Source organism: Rhinolophus sinicus, chromosome 3 (genome assembly GCF_057876585.1).
Source record: "Rhinolophus sinicus isolate RSI-liver-muscle chromosome 3, RSI-T2T, whole genome shotgun sequence".
NCBI lineage: Eukaryota > Metazoa > Chordata > Mammalia > Chiroptera > Rhinolophidae > Rhinolophus > Rhinolophus sinicus.
The window spans coordinates 183,425,360-183,442,334 of record NC_142503.1 but is presented as its reverse complement, the minus strand read 5'-3'; the positions used below and the strand labels follow the sequence as shown (position 1 = coordinate 183,442,334).

The 16,975-nt window shown below is 41.2% G+C and overlaps 1 protein-coding gene across 1 annotated transcript in view; it reads right to left on the bottom strand.

Annotated features, from left to right (window-relative positions):
- Nucleotides 1-663: 663 nt before the first annotated feature.
- Nucleotides 664-16,975, bottom strand: part of TSHR (thyroid stimulating hormone receptor) — a 102,966-nt gene continuing 86,654 nt past the window's right edge. The window contains exons 9-10 of the mRNA XM_019731093.3: nucleotides 6,231-6,419; nucleotides 664-4,199 (exon numbers count right to left, since the gene is read on the bottom strand). Coding sequence (XP_019586652.2) covers nucleotides 2,786-4,199; nucleotides 6,231-6,419 — 1,603 coding nt within the window. The 3' untranslated portion in view covers nucleotides 664-2,785. The remainder of the gene's footprint in view (nucleotides 4,200-6,230; nucleotides 6,420-16,975) is intronic.

Here is a 16,975-nt window from a genome sequence, read left to right as displayed (position 1 = left end):
TTTTATACTTCTTCATTGTCATTTCAGTGGAATTTGAAAGAAGTGGGTTGGTAGATGCTGGGACTCAGTCTACCACTTTGAGATAGAATTTTGTATCTTTTAAAACAGAGTGCATTGCAACCAACAAGTTTTTCTTGTCCCTTTAGGTAGTCAGAACCAATAAGAATCACTCTACTGTGTTACAAAACATCTATCTCCAAAGACATCAAGAAGGTAAGAGTATTTGTTCCCAAACCACTGTTGTTTTGAATTCTCGTGATTACAGTTTTCATCTTTTTGTCCTCACATTTACCTTATTGCCACTTAGGGTGTTGCCCTGTAATATACACTCTTCTTCTAATTGGCAGCTTCTGATATGCAGTAGATTATCCATAAGCCAAGGGTCAATAAAGTCTGAGAGTGTTTTGTGAGACACTCCTTTGAGCAACATATATAAACTTTAGGACATAAATTTTGTACTATTTATTGCAACTGGCTGGAAGACATTTGTCCTCACTGACTTAGGTCTATCTTCAGATGGTTGAAAGCCACCAAATAAAGAGGACTCTGACCAGGTCTTGTAGATTCATTATCTTCATTAGGGTGCTATTTAAATTCCTAGTGTCAATACTAATCATATTTTTTCCCTTAGCCATCACTGCTTGTCAATGTATCATAATTCAATATAAGTGTTCTTCACATAAAGACCATCTGTAATCAAGATACAATGTTATATTGAAGTTATTGATAGTTAATAATTTATTAATATGGATTTATTAAGAAACCTGCCAATTGTTTTTCCTTTTTTCAGTTTTAACACATATAATGGTAACCCTAAAAGAAGCTCACAAATTACAAAAATCAATACTCTAGGACTCAGCACAGTCATTTCCTGGGACGAAACTTTATTTCATGTTGTAAATGCAAATTTTAGTAACAATTCTGTTGAAATTACTTTCCTAGGACTGTTTCCAAAGCATTATTTCAACTACTCAAGATAAAACACATTATGTATCAGAATGTGATATTTCAAAATGTCTCAGGTGAGAAACCACTTGTCAAAAGGTAACACGTTTGTTTAATTTCATTAGTTACAAGTGAACCGGTGGATAAGTCATGATTTTAGGTATGTATATTTCTATTAAGACATCCAAGTCTCAGTGATAATCAGGGATGGGTATAGCTATGGGGAGATTCCAGGCGAGTCGGGGGTACCCTCTCTGGGAGCCCACTGGGCCCACCAACCCCACTCCGCAGATTTAAAACAACAAAAGCTTTTAATTCATGGTGTGATTTAAGTCATGGTGTGGTTCACGAACATGAGAAGAAAATACCATATTTGCTTGGGATGAAATTAAGGGGCTGTCTTGACGGATACCTAGGAGAGTACATCTATAGAGAAAGATCCTCACCATTTCAAGTAAGGGAGCTCTGTTGGAGAATAGAAATTTTATATTCAGTGATCAACAAGGTTGGAAAGAACAGATAGTTTCGGAGAGAAGGAACCTCTCTTGATAGCTTTAGTATTGTATTGTGGGATGGAAATAGCTAAGTAAAGAAATCAATCACTGAAGAATAGGTAAATGTATTCAAGTGAATCTGCATAGTGAAGTGGTAACTCCAAATAAGCAAAATTTCCAAAGGTACCTTTTATTCTATGATATGAATACAAATCTGTTTTTCATCTGATAATTATAGCTGTGTAGATCTAGTAATTAGATGAGTGATTTAGATCCATCCCAATGTGGTCACTCAATAGAATTTTTGGTGCATCACAACTGAAAATGAAACAAAGAAAAAATGTCCTGGGTCATATGTCTAGATTCCAAACAGAAGGAGATGGCAGCCCTACAAGACAGGAAAAACAGATTTTTCTTCCTTAATACTTTTCTTTCTCTTTATCGTGGAAACATATGTTTTAAGGGGCAGGGATGTACATAGGGTGTTAAAACTGAAGAGGCAATCAAGCGACTTCATTTCGACACACTCCTAAGGCCCAGTGATTTGCCCAAAGTTACCTGGTGTCCAACCTGCGTTAGTAATCAATGGGTGATTTAGTGTACTCTGTTCGTAATTTCCACTTGTTGCTACTCAGAAATATTTCTCAGGTTCATGTCTTTTATGCTATGAGACTAGCCAAGAAGAACAATTCTTAGTTTGGCTACATAAGCTGAAATCTTGCCAGTTTTTCTGAGCAATACATAACAATTGGGTCACATCATTTATATCCTTGGGAAGAGATGATTAATAGTTGTAGAGTCTCAAAAAACCTCCTTCATGCCTCATAATAGCCATCCCTTGCATGATATCCTGTTTGACTTTTCAGTTTCCAGCATCTCAAACTCTCTGTGGTTGTATCGGGGAACATCAAGTTGGACTGAGCCATGTGGCCGATTTTATCTTGTGGCCACCAACCAAGGTAATAATAGCATTTGCCATTTGCTGAATCTTTAGTATGAAATACTATATAAAAATGAGAAGCTCACTGTTGACATAGCTCAGTGGATATTCATTGAGCATCTTACAAAATGTCATTTCTGCACTTAGCATCGAGCAAGTCTTCCAGAAAGTATAGATTATTTTGATATTACCTGGAATTCAGACATGTTGGTTGCCTCTCTTCCTTCTTGGGGGTGATGATTAGGTTAATGCTAGTCCCTTTCTAGAGATGAACTCTTGCCCCATGAAATGTCACCTGCACAAGAGTTAGGTCAGCTGTCTTGTGTGTGTCATGGGGTTGGAATGTATGTTTAAGAAACTAGCTTCTTATAAGTTGCCCTACCACTGTGAGTAGTGTAGGGTCAGCTTACAAAACAGTTTGCTTATACTCTTTTGAGCCTTGGCCCTGCTTATTTCTGGTAAGATGGGAGTTTTCAAGCAGTTCGTAGTCATCCTGCAGGTTGGGGAGATTTTGCCTCATGTCCTGGGTAACCCTTTGGACCTGAATACCAGTGCTGTTCTTTGTAGAAACCCTTTGGCCCCGGTATGCCTGAGCCTGGCGTTTACAGATGCCAAACTTACTGAGCAGGATAAATACATCCCTCTGGAAGGCCTTGGTGAAAATCGCATACAGGAATGGATTGGCACAGGAGTTAAGTGGATAGAAGAGAACCAGCAAGATTTTGGAGTTGGTAACTGTGATAAGAGGCTTGTTCATAAGTGCTGACAGAGCATAAAATGAGATTGGGGCCATGCACATGAAGTCAGTGAAGATCAACACAGCCATTCTTTTGGCAATTTTGGTGTCTTTGTCCCCCGGGTTGTACTGGGGGTTGCGGACTGTGATGTAGATCTTCACGTAACAGGAGCAGACGATGACGAAGGCGACTATGTTGAGCAACAGAACAAGGATAATATAAGCCAGGGCCAGAGGGGTCTCAGTGTCCATGGGCAGGCAGATGCTCACCTTGGCATAGCTGCTTATTCCCACCAAAGGGAGCAGGGCGAGCAGGAAGCAGCAAACCCAGCCCCCGACCATGATGGCGTATGCATGCCTGAGGCGGATTTTCCGGTCCAGGCGCATGGCGAAGGTGATGGCGTACCAGCGCTCCAGGGTGATGACCGTCAGTGTGTACACCGACAGCTCGCTGGCAAAAACGGTGAAGAAGCCTGCTGTGTTGCAGCCAGGGCCTGTCTGCCAGTCGATGGCGTGGTTGTAGTACTCAGACTGAGTGTAGAGGTCGACGGAGGCGATGAGCAGCAGGTACATCCCCATGCAGAAATCGGCAAAGGCCAAGTTGCACATGAGGAAGCGTGGGACGGTCAGTCTGTAGTGGCTGGTGAGCAGGATGAGCAGGACGAAGACGTTGCCCAAGAGAGCCAGCAGACTAACAAACCACACCACAATTCTCAGGAACCTGTAGCCCATGATATCTTCACAGGGGTTGAACTCGTCGGATTTCGGGGTACACACCATGTCTTCGTTGCCCCCACACACAGTGTAGTCATAATGGTTATCGAAGGCCTGTAGGGTCTCTTCCTGGGGGTTTTTGAGCTCCTGGCCGAAACCAATGATCTCATCTTCTTGTTCTTCAAAGAAGACGTGATAGTGAGAGTTGCTGTGGGTATCCTGGAACTTGGAGTTTTCCTTGTACCCAGCACTGCCGTCACCCAGATCCTCTTCATATTCCTGAGAGAAGGGGCCGTTCACAGCATTCACAGATTTTCTCTGACGCAGTCTCCGAATACTGCTTTCATTACACATTAAGGACTCGAGGATTCTGCAAGGCAACAGAAATAACTCACCCCTTGCTGAAAACCCGCTAATGGTCCCCACAACACTTAGCGACACATGCAGAATACTTACTATGGTCTATGTGATTCTACAAGATTGTCCGTGACCTGGTCAGGCCCGTCCCTCTAGTCAGTTCCTATTACCCTCTCCTTCCCTGCTGCGGCCCAGTGACGTGGGCCCTTATTTCTTTCTCATCTGCAACCAGTTCAAGAGCAATAGTGAGGAAAAAAAGCCTGGGTGCTGGAGCCGGTCTGCCTAGGTTAGGACCTGGCTCTGCTATGTACTAGCTCTTTCACCTTGGGCGGGTCTAGAAAACTCAGTTTATCCCATTTTAAAGATGGTATCATGAAAGTATCTATTTCATATAGGGTTATTAAAGGATGAGGCGAGTTTATCTTTTTTAAAGCTCTTACATTGTTAATGCCATATATGTGTTGCTTATTGTTATTATTTCTATTCAGAGCTTTAGAACCCCATGTTCCCTTTCGCCTGAAAAATTCATGACTGCTTTTACTCGTTATTCAGTTTGAACTCAAATGTCCCTTTCTCAGAGGGGATAGCCTTAAATAAATTGTCCTGTCCTGTGTGTATTTCCTTCATAGCACTATCTGATATCTCATATTTGTTTGCTTGTTTATTTTCTGACTCCCCCTAGTAGAATGTAAACAAAATGCAAGAAGGCTCTTCTCCATCCTATTCATTGCTGTAGATAAAACAGGGCCAGGCACATAGTAGGTGCTCGACAAATAGTTTCTTAACAAATGAATAAATGGACATTATGCAGGCATGCTCATGGAAGATTTAATTTTTTGTTAGCACTGCACAAATAATCAAAAGGGATTATTTAGCTTGCTGCAGCTGCTGAGCAGATGTTGATTCATCTACTGGGCTCTGGTTTAAATGCCCAATGGACTGCCTCTTCCAACCTGTTTGGAGATTAGCAAGAAATCTGGACTCTGCCCTTGAAGCCCATTTTAGCCTTTCACCCATCCTAGTCCTTTCCCACTCTAGGCCACATGGCGTCAGTATAGAGCCTGCTATCACCATCTCCAGAACCCACCCCTAGTTTTCTGTCGGTGTGATGCCAGTATTTGTCTTCCTGGCACAGCTATTCAACTTCCTGTTTGCTTCTGCTGACCCATCACCCCCCACTAGATCCCAATTATTTCTGACTGCAAGTATGAGTGCAGACAGTCAACCAGTAGATATTATATAGAAACTGAGAGAGTAAGTGACAAGTGAAGGTGGCTGTAGGAGAATGGGATTGCATGAGACACAAAGGGGGAAATAATGCAGAGTTAAGGGTAGGTGAAGACGAGATTCAGAGAAAGCATAGAGAAAGAAAGAAGGCCATCTCTCCTTTGCAGCCCTGCACGCAGCTTAATCATAAAATAACAACACATTGAGAGCTTATAATATTCCAGGTCATTATGATAGGTCTTTTCTATGCAGTTTCTCATTGAATCTTGTCAAAACATCTATGAATGACAGCCTTATGATTTCCATTGACAGAGGCGCAGGAAAGTTAAGGAAGTAGGCTGGGATAACACAACTAGGAAGTGGCACAGGTGGCGTACAAACCCAGCTGACTCCAAAACCCACAAACGTGTCGCCAGTAAGTGACACGGGAAAAGCCTGAATTGACCAGGTAACCCAGTTGCTTCTGTTTTTAAGTTAGTCCTCACATATTGTGGCATCTAATGTGTGTGGAATCTCGAGGTCAGAAACCATATAGTGTAATCTCTCTATAAGATTCTACACGATCTGGTCATTTCCGTCTCTCCTGTGTCATCTCCTGTTCTCCTTCCTTCCCTACTGTGATCCATTGACTTTGGCCTTATTTCTCATCTGCAACCACGTGGAGTCTGCAATCTTTGTGTCCCATGGATTTCATGTTTCTTAGGGATGCTTCCAGTTCTTTCTACCTGGTTAACCACAAAACTTCTTCCCCAAGCCCAGAAATTAATTTAACTCCCACCAAGGCCTTTGTTCCTTATTCCAGGCACCTGCCACTTACCCTCTGGTTTTCTTCTGATTCTTAAAAGCGCAGCAGTGGCTCGGATAAGAGAGGTCAGCCCGTGTGAGGTGAAGGAAACTCAAGGAAAGCGGAAGTTTCTTGAGTGTCCAAGTGTTTCTTGCTATCAGTTCCCTCAGGGGCTCCAGGCCCTTGGGCGGCAGGGTGGTAACACTGGTATGAGAAACGTCCCTGGGAGGGAGAGAGCAGAGTGACGCAGGGAGGTGGTAAGCAGCCAGAGCCTTCTAGTTCCTGGCCAGAAAGTCAAACAGGCCTGACATTAACAGAGAGATGTATGCTCCTTTCTGCTCTTGAATATGCACTCTGAGTTTTTTATATACAGCCATCCATCTAAGGAAGGGTGGCTAAATTGATTTCTACTAGGTTCCTAAATTGATAGGTTACAAGGGATTCCCACTTTTATTGCTTGGCACTCCAGGATCCATCAATACTGATAATAGTTTAGCACGTCGTTTATTTTATCCATTGCAATCCATACAAACTCTTGGAGTCAGTAAAGAGTTTCAGGAAGCCAGAGAAATAGGCTCAAAGGGGCCCAAATTGCTGTCAGTCTCTGTGAGGACAAGGGTTTGGGGATTAGTAAACTGCTCACTGATAGGGGTCAATACCAGTATCCTGAAAGCTTCTCCGAATGATGCATTGAGAGTCATACCAGTTCTGTGGTGAATTCATGACCCAGAACAGCCTCCCCACAGTTTCTTTAGAAGGCTGTAAATGTGTTCCTGGAAGGAAACTCCGGTATTTACATTCACAGTCTCAAATGAGATTCAGGTCACTTCTGAAAACAATGGGGAAAGTGGTGAGGCAGAGGACGATGTAGACATTACTGTTAGTTACTAAAGTTACTAGTTAGTTAATTCAAGACTTTCCGTGTGACATTGCTAGTTCTTTTCTCAGTCCCAGAGTGGCCAGGTTACATATCTTGTTCCATCATTTCTAATTGCATTGAATAATGTTTGAATAAGACCATGCATATTTAACCTGATAGCTCTCATTTTATATTTTATCGATTAAAATATATGCTAAATATTCCTTATATTTTTATGCATTTTATAATTTTTCTACAATTCAAAAATTTAATATATAATTTAATTTTAAAATTAAAATATTTAATAAAATTAGTAGTGTCTGATTAGCGAGCAAATTCCAATATTTGCAACTTCTTCCTCATTACCATTGTAATTGGATTTAGCTGGGGTTTACCTTTTTTTTTTTAGTTTTATTGGGAAATATTGGGGAACAGTATGTTTCTCCAGAGCCCATCAGTTCCAATGTCCAGAAATATTGGGGAACAGTATGTTTCTCCAGAGCCCATCAGTTCCAGTGTCCTTCACTCTAGTTGTGGAGGGCACAGCTCAGCTCCAATTCCAGTTGCCATTTTCTATCTTTAGCTGCCAGGGGTGCAGCCCACCATCCCATGTGGGAATTGAACCAGCAACCTTGTTGTTGAGAGCTCGCGCTCCAACCAACTGAGCCATCCGGCCACCACTGGGATTTATATTCTTAGGTTAAAGGCTTCTAGAACTGGCTACTCAATTTTTATAAACATGAAGCTTGTTTATTAACCTCATTCTCACCACAGACTATAATTCTCAGGGAAGGGTGCCACGTTTGCTATTTTGTTTTGTATTCAATTTAAAAATTGTATAATTCAGCATTTCCCAAACTAAACTGGTGGTAAGAATTACCCTTGGCGCTTGTTACTATACTATTCCTAGGTTATTTTTAATATTAAGGATATATTGTGGGAAACTGGCATAAATAAACAACTTTGCAGTTAGTGAGAGAGTTGAGGGATGTTGGAGCCAATCTTCAGTGCATTCGTGAAGTAAATGAAGCTGAACTTTGCTCTCCTGCCTCATCTGTCCTTTGACGCATCTCTTCCTCTTTTAGTCCTGCTGTCTTCGGGGTATGACCATCTTTCTGCCTCCAGTTTTCTGGAAGCAACTTATGTGTCTCTTTATCCAGTGACACTTTCATGTCAGTGTTAGATACACTGATTGTGTGTGTTCATCTGAGTTTGTCCTTCCAAGTAATGTGTTTGCATTTTAATAGATATTTCTTGGGAAAACATGTTAGTAACCTTTCCAGTTACTGTGTGATAAAACATCCCAAAACTAAGTGGCATCAAACGACAACCTTTCATGATCAGTATAGCTTTTGTGGGTCAGGGTGTTGAGCAGGGCCTGGCGAGGATGGCTTGTCTCTGCACTGTGATGTCTGGGGCTCAGCTGGGGACACGTGAAGGCTGGGGGCTGGATTATCTGCAGGCTCCTTCACTTGCATTCAGTCTGGTGCCAGGACTGAAACGATGCAAAGCTGAGCTCAGCTGGGACTGATGATGTGGCCTCTCTATGTGCCTTGCGTTTCTCCCATCATGACAGCCAGGTTCTGAGTGGGAGCATCCTGAGAAGAAGCATCTGGAGAGAGCGCGTTTCAGGAGAGCTGGTAGATTCAAGGGCAGGGGACACAGAACCCACCTCTCAGCAGGCGGAGTATCAAGGAATTTGGTGTCTAATTTAAAAACTGCCATGGTGATCTAATGGTGGGGATATCATTGAGGCAGATATCTGGTGAAAACTGGCAACTCCTGAACTACACCCCAGGTCAACTGAATTATAATCTCTGATGGTGCGGCCCAGGAATCTGCATTATCTAAGAGGCCTTCTACGTAGTTCAGTATCTCATCTCAATTCTCAACATTTTTATGAAGCAGGTGGATACTAAAGTTAAGACAAAGAAACAAGGCATGTTGTGTCTAAGGACTCAGGGAAACAAGGAGGGAGCCATAACTATAACCTGGGTTTAGAGTTCTTAGAATCAGTGTCCTGGAAGCTTTTCTCTACCCCTTATCTACAGAGCTCTGGAGTCTGTGAACTCAGATCCAGGTGCATTAACCCTCCAGGGACTCATTTTGGAATTTGGGAGGGAGGAATTAATTCTATGATTCGTCTGTGTGTCTGCAATGAGCGCACCCCAGCTGGCCTCTAGTTGGGTCCTAATGCAAGCACGGAGAAAGCAGGTATTGAAAAATGTGTCTAAATCTTGTGACAGAAACATCTGTAACATCATGGGTCCTTGGTATATAATATGGGTTCAGTGAATGTTAATTCTCTCCTTGCCTTAATTTGGAGTTTATTGAGCTCACGTAAGAAGCAAGGAACCCAGCAAATGCAGCTCCAGCCCAGGTCTTGACTTGTCTATCCAGTTGCTTAAGTGACATCTTCACCTGGATGCCCCACATGTCTCTAACTTAACAGGTCCATCCCCAATTTAGTTTTTTATCTTCTCACCCCCACTTCAATCTGCTCCTCGTCCACTTAATCTATCAGAAGTCCTGTGGATTTAAATTTTGAAAGACTCCTGAATCTATGTATTTGCATGTCCAATGTAAGCTCTCTCCTTCAAGCTAACTGTCTTCTCTTGCTACAGTAGATTTCTGGTCCACCCTTAATCTCTCCCAATCCATTCTCCATACAGCAGCCAGAACAGTCATAAAATAGGTTGAGTAAGGTCACTGTCCTGCTCAAAACCTTGCAGTGACTCCTCATGTACCATGAGTAACATCTAGTCTGCTTACCGTGCCCTTCAATGCCGACAGAGCTGGCCCTTGCCTTCCTCTCCAGCCTCGTCTCAGGGGCCTCAGGTCACCGACTGCCCGAATTACAATGTATCTGGAGCCATCTTACTCCCCACTGGCATCATCCACTTGATGTAGCTCTAAGTACCCATTAAGCCTACTGCCCCTAAAGTGCTGGTGAAGTGCTGCTCTCTCCTGACGCAGGCTGTTCCACTCATTCTACTTCGGCACTTACGGAGTCCAGTACGTGGAACAATTGTTCTTTTTCCATTTTTTTTTTTTTTTTGATTTAACCTCCCTTGCAGAGATCTGCAGTTTTAATCAGATAGTCTGGATGTTATCAGAAAGGAAGGTAGGAGCTCCTGGATTCTTCCCAATGGATGCAGCACTGCCTCTCTGCTCAAAATATCCCAATGGAATGGTTCTTCCCTCCAAACCTACTCGTTATTTCTTTATTGCCTGAATTGTGTCCACCTCTTCCAGGGCTTGTATCCTCATAGGGTCTCTCTTGCCATCACCAGCAATATTTACAGCAGAATGCAATTGGGCTAAGACCCCTGCATTAGATGTCAGCTGAGCTGTTTATACGTCTACAGTCTCATGTTTCTCATCACTACCACCTTAGTTTAGGTCTGAATTATATTTCACATGAGTTTTATAAAAACTTCCTGGCTGGTCTCCCAGAAATTCCGCTAATCCCACCTTCAGATTTAGGACAGAAAGTTCTTTCTAAAAATTGGATCCCATGGTTCCTCCAACATCTACAGATTGAAGTTCAAGCTTCTTAGAAGAGTATCTCCCTTCTCCCCAGTGGGAGTCTCTTTCTGAATCCTGTGTTGTCTTCTTTCTTGATTTTCTCCTTAAATTCACTGGAACACATTTTCTTAGAAAAGCTATATGAGGACTTAGAAAAGCTTTCTGAGTCCTTGCAAGTCTAAGAGTGACTTGTTTTTTCCTACCCTTACTTTACCTGGCTATTAACTTTACATTGTAAGTCACATTTCTTCAGAATTCTCAAGGCTTGATTGAATTCTAACACCCAGTGTTGCTTTGGGAAGAATGAGTGATTTAGGTTGTTGTCTTTTTGTCATTGACTTGTTTCTACTCTCTGATAGCTTTCAAGGCCTTCTCTTTCTTGTCCAGCTTTATTGAGATATAATTACCTTATAACCTATTAAGTTTAAGGTATACAATGTGGTGATTTTGATACATGTGAATATTGTGAAATGATTATATGGCCTTCTCTTTGTCCCTGGTATGAGATTCCATAAAGGTGTGCCTTGTTATGCATCTTTTTTCCATTTATTATCCTGGTCACTAGTGGTGAAGGGGCCTTCACTCTGGAGACCTGTGTTCAACTCTAGGAAAATTTTTGGTATTATTTCCAGAATAACTTAGGCCTTTCATTTTCTTTGTTTCCTCTCTGCATTTCCTAGTAAGTGTGAAAGGAACCTGAATCCATCTGACATATCTCCATCTTTTCATATAAATTTCTCATGTTATTTTCCTTGAGTCTTCTGGTAGAATTCCTTGACTGTATCTTCTATCTCTTCTATTGAATTTTGAAAAAAATAATTAATTATAAAATTTCCCAATGTTATTAAGGTATAACTGACAAATAAAAACTGTATGTGTCCATATATGGTGTACAATGCGATGTTTGATATATGTATGTTGTGAAATGATTACTATAATTGAGCTAATTCACATATTCATCACCTCACATAGATATCATTGTTGTGTGAGGTAAGAACATTTAAGACCTACTCTTTTAGCACATTTCCAGTACATAATATAGTATTATTAACTATAGTCACTGTACTATACTCATACCTTAGATCATCCAAACTTACTGATCCTCTGTAACTGAAACATTACCCCTTGACCAACATCTCCCTATTTTCCCCATCTCCCAGTCCCTGGCAACCACCATTCTATTTTCTGTTACTAAGAGTTCAAGCTTTTCAGTTCCTATGTGTAAGTGACATCACGCAGTATTTGTCTTTTTGTGCCTAGCTTTGAATTTTAATTTAGCTTGATGAGAACTAGGACTCTGCCTGTTCTGTTCATTGCCATATTTTTCGCACCAAGACTGGTGCTTAGAAGACAGAAGGTGCTGAATACCTATGGTTCAGATTCAGAAATACATTTTAAAGAGAGCTTTCTTGTTTTCCTTTTTGGTAGCATATTTGAGGAAGTGTACATATTGTTTAGGAGCATGGCTTTTATTTTATTTATGTTTATTTTAATAATTTTTTTATTTTTCAATTACAGTTGACATTCGATATTATATTAGCCTCAGGTGTACAGCACAGTGGTTAGACACTTATATAACTTATGAAGTGAGGCCAGTACCCACCTGGCCCCATACATAGTTACTACAATATTATTGACTATATTCCCTATGCTGTACTTTACATCCCTTTGACTATTTTGTAACTGCCAATTTGTACTTCTTAATCCCTTCACCTTTTCAAGCAGCCCTGCAACCTCCGTCCCATTAAATTCAGACTATCTGAACTTGAATCCCAGCTTCAGCACTTACTATAAGTCACTTAATCTTTTTGTGCCCCAGTTTCCTTGTCTTGGGTTTGTTGAACAGTAACTGATAGTGTGTTCTCAATAAATATTAGCTATTACCAGTATTGTTACAGTTATAAGGATGAAATTTCTTCTCAGATTTATCTCAGGTCACGAATTGCTTTGGTGAAGGTTCTTTTCTGTTCTCTGTAATGTCTTTGGTTCGTCTAGTCTCATTCCTCCCTCCATATCTGTTTACCTTGGTTTAGCTCTTTCATGTCAGAAGCATTCATTGGCTGGTGATCCTCGGTGGCACGTTCCTACTTAAGAGTGAGGCATTGAAAATGTAATTGGGAGCTTGTCCACTGGCAAACTTTGCTTTAGGACAGCTGTGTAGGGAGCTGGCCATCATGCTATTGGTCCCTAAAATGCCAGTGTGGAGGTCTTTTTCATTGTAGAACTTTTCAGTCTAGACTCAAATCTCCAGCCTAGAGGGGGTGTACTTGGCTGCTGGTATTTTGCCTGAATGGGGTAGAGGGTTAACATTTCCAGCAATAGACCTTCAATAAATCCTTTTGTTTCTAGTCCCATGTCTAACTCTTGCCACATGCCACACCCAGCACCTCTCAATGACATTCCCCTTAGAAGTTCTACAGGACAAGGCAGCTGCCTCTGCCTGTACGTTCCCTGTGGATACTCTAAGTTTCACCTTCCTTCTCCTCTGCCTTTTTCCTCTGAGGATTCTGTAGCTTTCTGTACTATAGATGTGCCCTAACCTGTCCCCTTTGTCCTTGTAGATTTATGTATAGTAAAAATTCCTTTTCCATATTTTTAGGGGGATCTCAGGAGACAGAGGAGATAAAAGCTTCTGCTTAATGCATCATCTTTAACTTCCAATCACTACTTCATTTAGCACATAGAACTGTGCAGGAACTTAGAACAAACACTTGTTAAATGCTGAGCAACACTAGACAGTCTCTCAACTCTGGAATCGATGGAGAAAGAGAACCTCAGTCTGAAGAAACCCCAAACTTCAATAAGGCAGGGATCATTTTAAGTTATTTGAAGCTGCATCTTTTCTCATTCATCTAAATTTTTATCTGATCACTTTGAATCCAGAGTTTTCCAATAGTGTACCTTCATTTTTTAGTTAAATTAAAAAAATTTGTTTGTAGAGTGAAAAGGACCTGGAGAGTAGCTATCAGCAGTTAAGGGATCTGAATTCATTTGTGAATGTAGCCATATGGATGGAAACCTACAAGCTGGAAGGGCCTCCCTCTCTCTTACTGACTCTGGCACTTTCCACAAAGAGTTAATTAAGTGATAGGCACTAAATGTGACAAGAATTTGTCTCTAGCAAGTATTTACTCACAAAACAGAATGCAACTGAGTGAAACCTCCCAGACAGTTGGAAGTCTAATTGTTTAGATCATGGGAACCATCTCAGGTTAAGTGTCTAATGAAACTAACAGGACCTGAAACTAACAGGAAAGAGTGAGTCCTTCGGGGTTATATGCAAGGCAAGAATATCACCAAATTTTGTGAAGCCAGGAAATGAAAAAGAGCCAACTGATATTTGATGTTATAGGAAGGAAAATTTTGCCTCAGAAGCAATTATGTACAGTAGCATCTCCACACATTGGAACAATTTCCATTCTGTGTGAGATATTTTGTCACTGATTCTTATTTAAGGTTAATCTTTGATGAATTCAGTTGCAAATTAAATAAGCACTGATTGCCTTGCCAGTCGTTCAGTAGCAATTGCAAGTGTTTTTTATATTTGCTTGCAATGAGTGTGGGTTTTTCTAGAGGTCACTGTGTAGAGGCCAATCCATTAAAAATGTGTAGATGTAAATTGGTAGGTGAAATGCAGGTAAGAGCAGAAAGAAAATGTATTTACTGCTTAAAAGCCAGTTTAGTTACTTTATTAATACTGAATTAAAAATAACTTAAGGGCTTAAAAGCTGTAAGTTCAAGACAAAGAGCTCGTTTATTTGTTTACAAGAATTTTAAACCATGATACGTATTTAATCAGTAAGTATGTATTCATTGCTTCCTATGTCTTAGTTACAATTCTAGATGCTAGAGCTATGGCAGTAAACTATTAACATGCAGAAATTCCTGTTCTGCTCATGCTTACATTCTAGTGGGGAGAGAAGGAGAATTTAAAAAAAGTGAAACTCATGGTATGTTAGATGATGACTATGAGTACCATGGGGAAAAGGAAGACAGAGAAGAGGAAAGGAAGAGCCCAGACATGAAGTCACAATTATAGATGAGGGAGGGTGTCAAAGAAGGCCTTACTGAGGAGATCGTTGAGCGAAGGTCTGAAGGAGGTGAGCAAGAGAGCCATGTCAGTGTCTGGGGAAGAGCATTGCAGGCAGATCCCATCCAGTGCAAAGGCCCTGATATGAGGGTGTACCTGGTAGTTTTGAACAAGCAAGAAGGCCAGTGTGGCTGGAACTGAGACAGTGGGGTGGGGGTGGGGGTGGGGTTGTAGGAATTGTGAGAGAAGAAGACAGGGAGGTAATGGGGAACCAGATCGTGTCTGTAGGCAATCAAGAGTACTTTGTCTTTTCATCAGAGTGGGATCAAAAGCCAATCTGACTTGTTTAAAAAGAATCAATCTGGCTATTGTTTTGAAAGGAAACCAAAGAGAACAAAGGGCGGAAACAAGGATAGAGAGGATGGTGCCTTGGACCAAAGTGGTGGCATTGGAGATGCTGAGAATGTTTGGAATTTGTGTAGATTTAAAAGGTAGAGCCAATGGGATTTTCTGATGGATTGGAGATAGGATATGAAAGAAAGAGAGAAGCCAAGAATGACTCCATGATTTGTGGTCTGTAACTAGAAGAAGGGAGTTGCCATTTCCTGAGATGGAAAGGCTGCAAGCAAGGCAGGTTTGGCGGGAATGAGCAGGGTTTCAGTTTCGGACAGATCAAGTTTGAGATGCCTATTAGACATCCAGGTGACATTGTCACGTAGGCAATATGTCATAAGTCTGGAATTCGGATGAGTTGTCTGGATAGGAGATTTCTATTTGGATATCATGGGTATTATGCAAAGCCATAGGAGTGGATGAGATCACCAAGGAAGTGAATGAAGAGAGAGATAAAAAGAAGACCAAAGATGGAGCCTGGGGGCACTCTAACATTAAGAGGTCAGGAAGAAGAAGGAGAACTGGAAAAGGAGACTGGGAAGGAGCAATCAGAGGTAAGGAGGAAAACCAAGAAAGCGTGGTATCTTGGAAGCCAAAAAAAAGAAGATTCTCCAAAGAGATAGGAGTCATCCACTGAGTCAAACAGCTTCTGAGATAAAAAAACTAAGAATTGGCCATTTGATTTAGCAACTGTGGAAGTCACTGGTTCCACAGTTCACTGGCATGAGGGGAGGTGAAAACCTGATTGGGCTGAGCATAACAGAGATTGGGGAAGAGGAATTAGAATTGTAGCCAACTCTTTTATGATGTCTTGTTGCAAAAGGACACAAATAAATAAGTCAGAAGTAAATATGGAGTGGAAGGAATTTTTAAAATTATAATTCTATATATGGCTCTAAAAGATGAAGAATCTCTTTAAGATAAAAGATCACCTGAAAATAGTAACTCTTTAAAGTCATCAAATATTCATTCAGTATCGCTAGAGAGGCAAGGTCGTTGTCTCATTGGAATCAGGATCCAGATAGACCTAGGTTTTGCAGCTGATTGATGTGTATTTTACGTATCTTTTCATCTACAGGTTCAAGAAATACTGTTTCAAGATGGCAGAAACTACAGCATGTTTAAATGCTGATGGAGGATCCTCTGTAAAGAGGAAAATATAGGTATAGGACAGAAAGGTGAGCATTGCTAAAGAAATGCCCTTGAATTGCTGAGTGGGCATGGGTTGCAGGATCTGGTGAAGGGGACAGCCTTCAAAAGTGACTTAAAACATAGGGGAGGAGACAGAGGATGTGGACATAGACGCAGGAAGATGAAGAGATGTGGTGACGGGAATACTCTTCTGATCAATTTCATGCTTGATGAAATGGAAGTCAAGGTGATCAACTGGGTGTGAGAATGAGGGAAAAGGACAAAAAGAATTGAGGAGAAGGGAGCCGTTATGACGTATTCATGCCGCAGAGTGGGAGAGTGAATAGGAAAATGGGATGTTACTGCTGTGTAGCACTTAGGGCCCACTTGTGGCGAATGATTTAAAGTGAAATCACTTGCCATATGCAAAAGTCCAGGTCCATAGCAGGTGGCTTGTTGGATTTAACCAAAGTAGGGTTTTTCTCGGAAAGAAAAAAACCTTATAAGATTATAAGAAAGAGGGGCAAGGTGGTTAGTTGGCTATGGGTATATGTCAGTGTTTATAATGATAGACCATGAATTTAAACTGCTTCAGAAAGCAACGGAGGATATGAGAGAGGTGAGAAATAGTACAATATTACTAATGGATTGTAGATCCTAGTGGGACAAAAGAATGGAAGGAATTAACGTATTAGAGGGAAAGAGATAGAAAGACAGCAGGATGTTTGCGACTGAGATTATGGAGGGTTTGTAGTCAGTAGTAATGACGGGCCTAAAGTGTGGTCAAGGAAGTGAAGTTTGGAGGTAGAGTGGAGGGAAAGTTTATTGGAGGAGTGA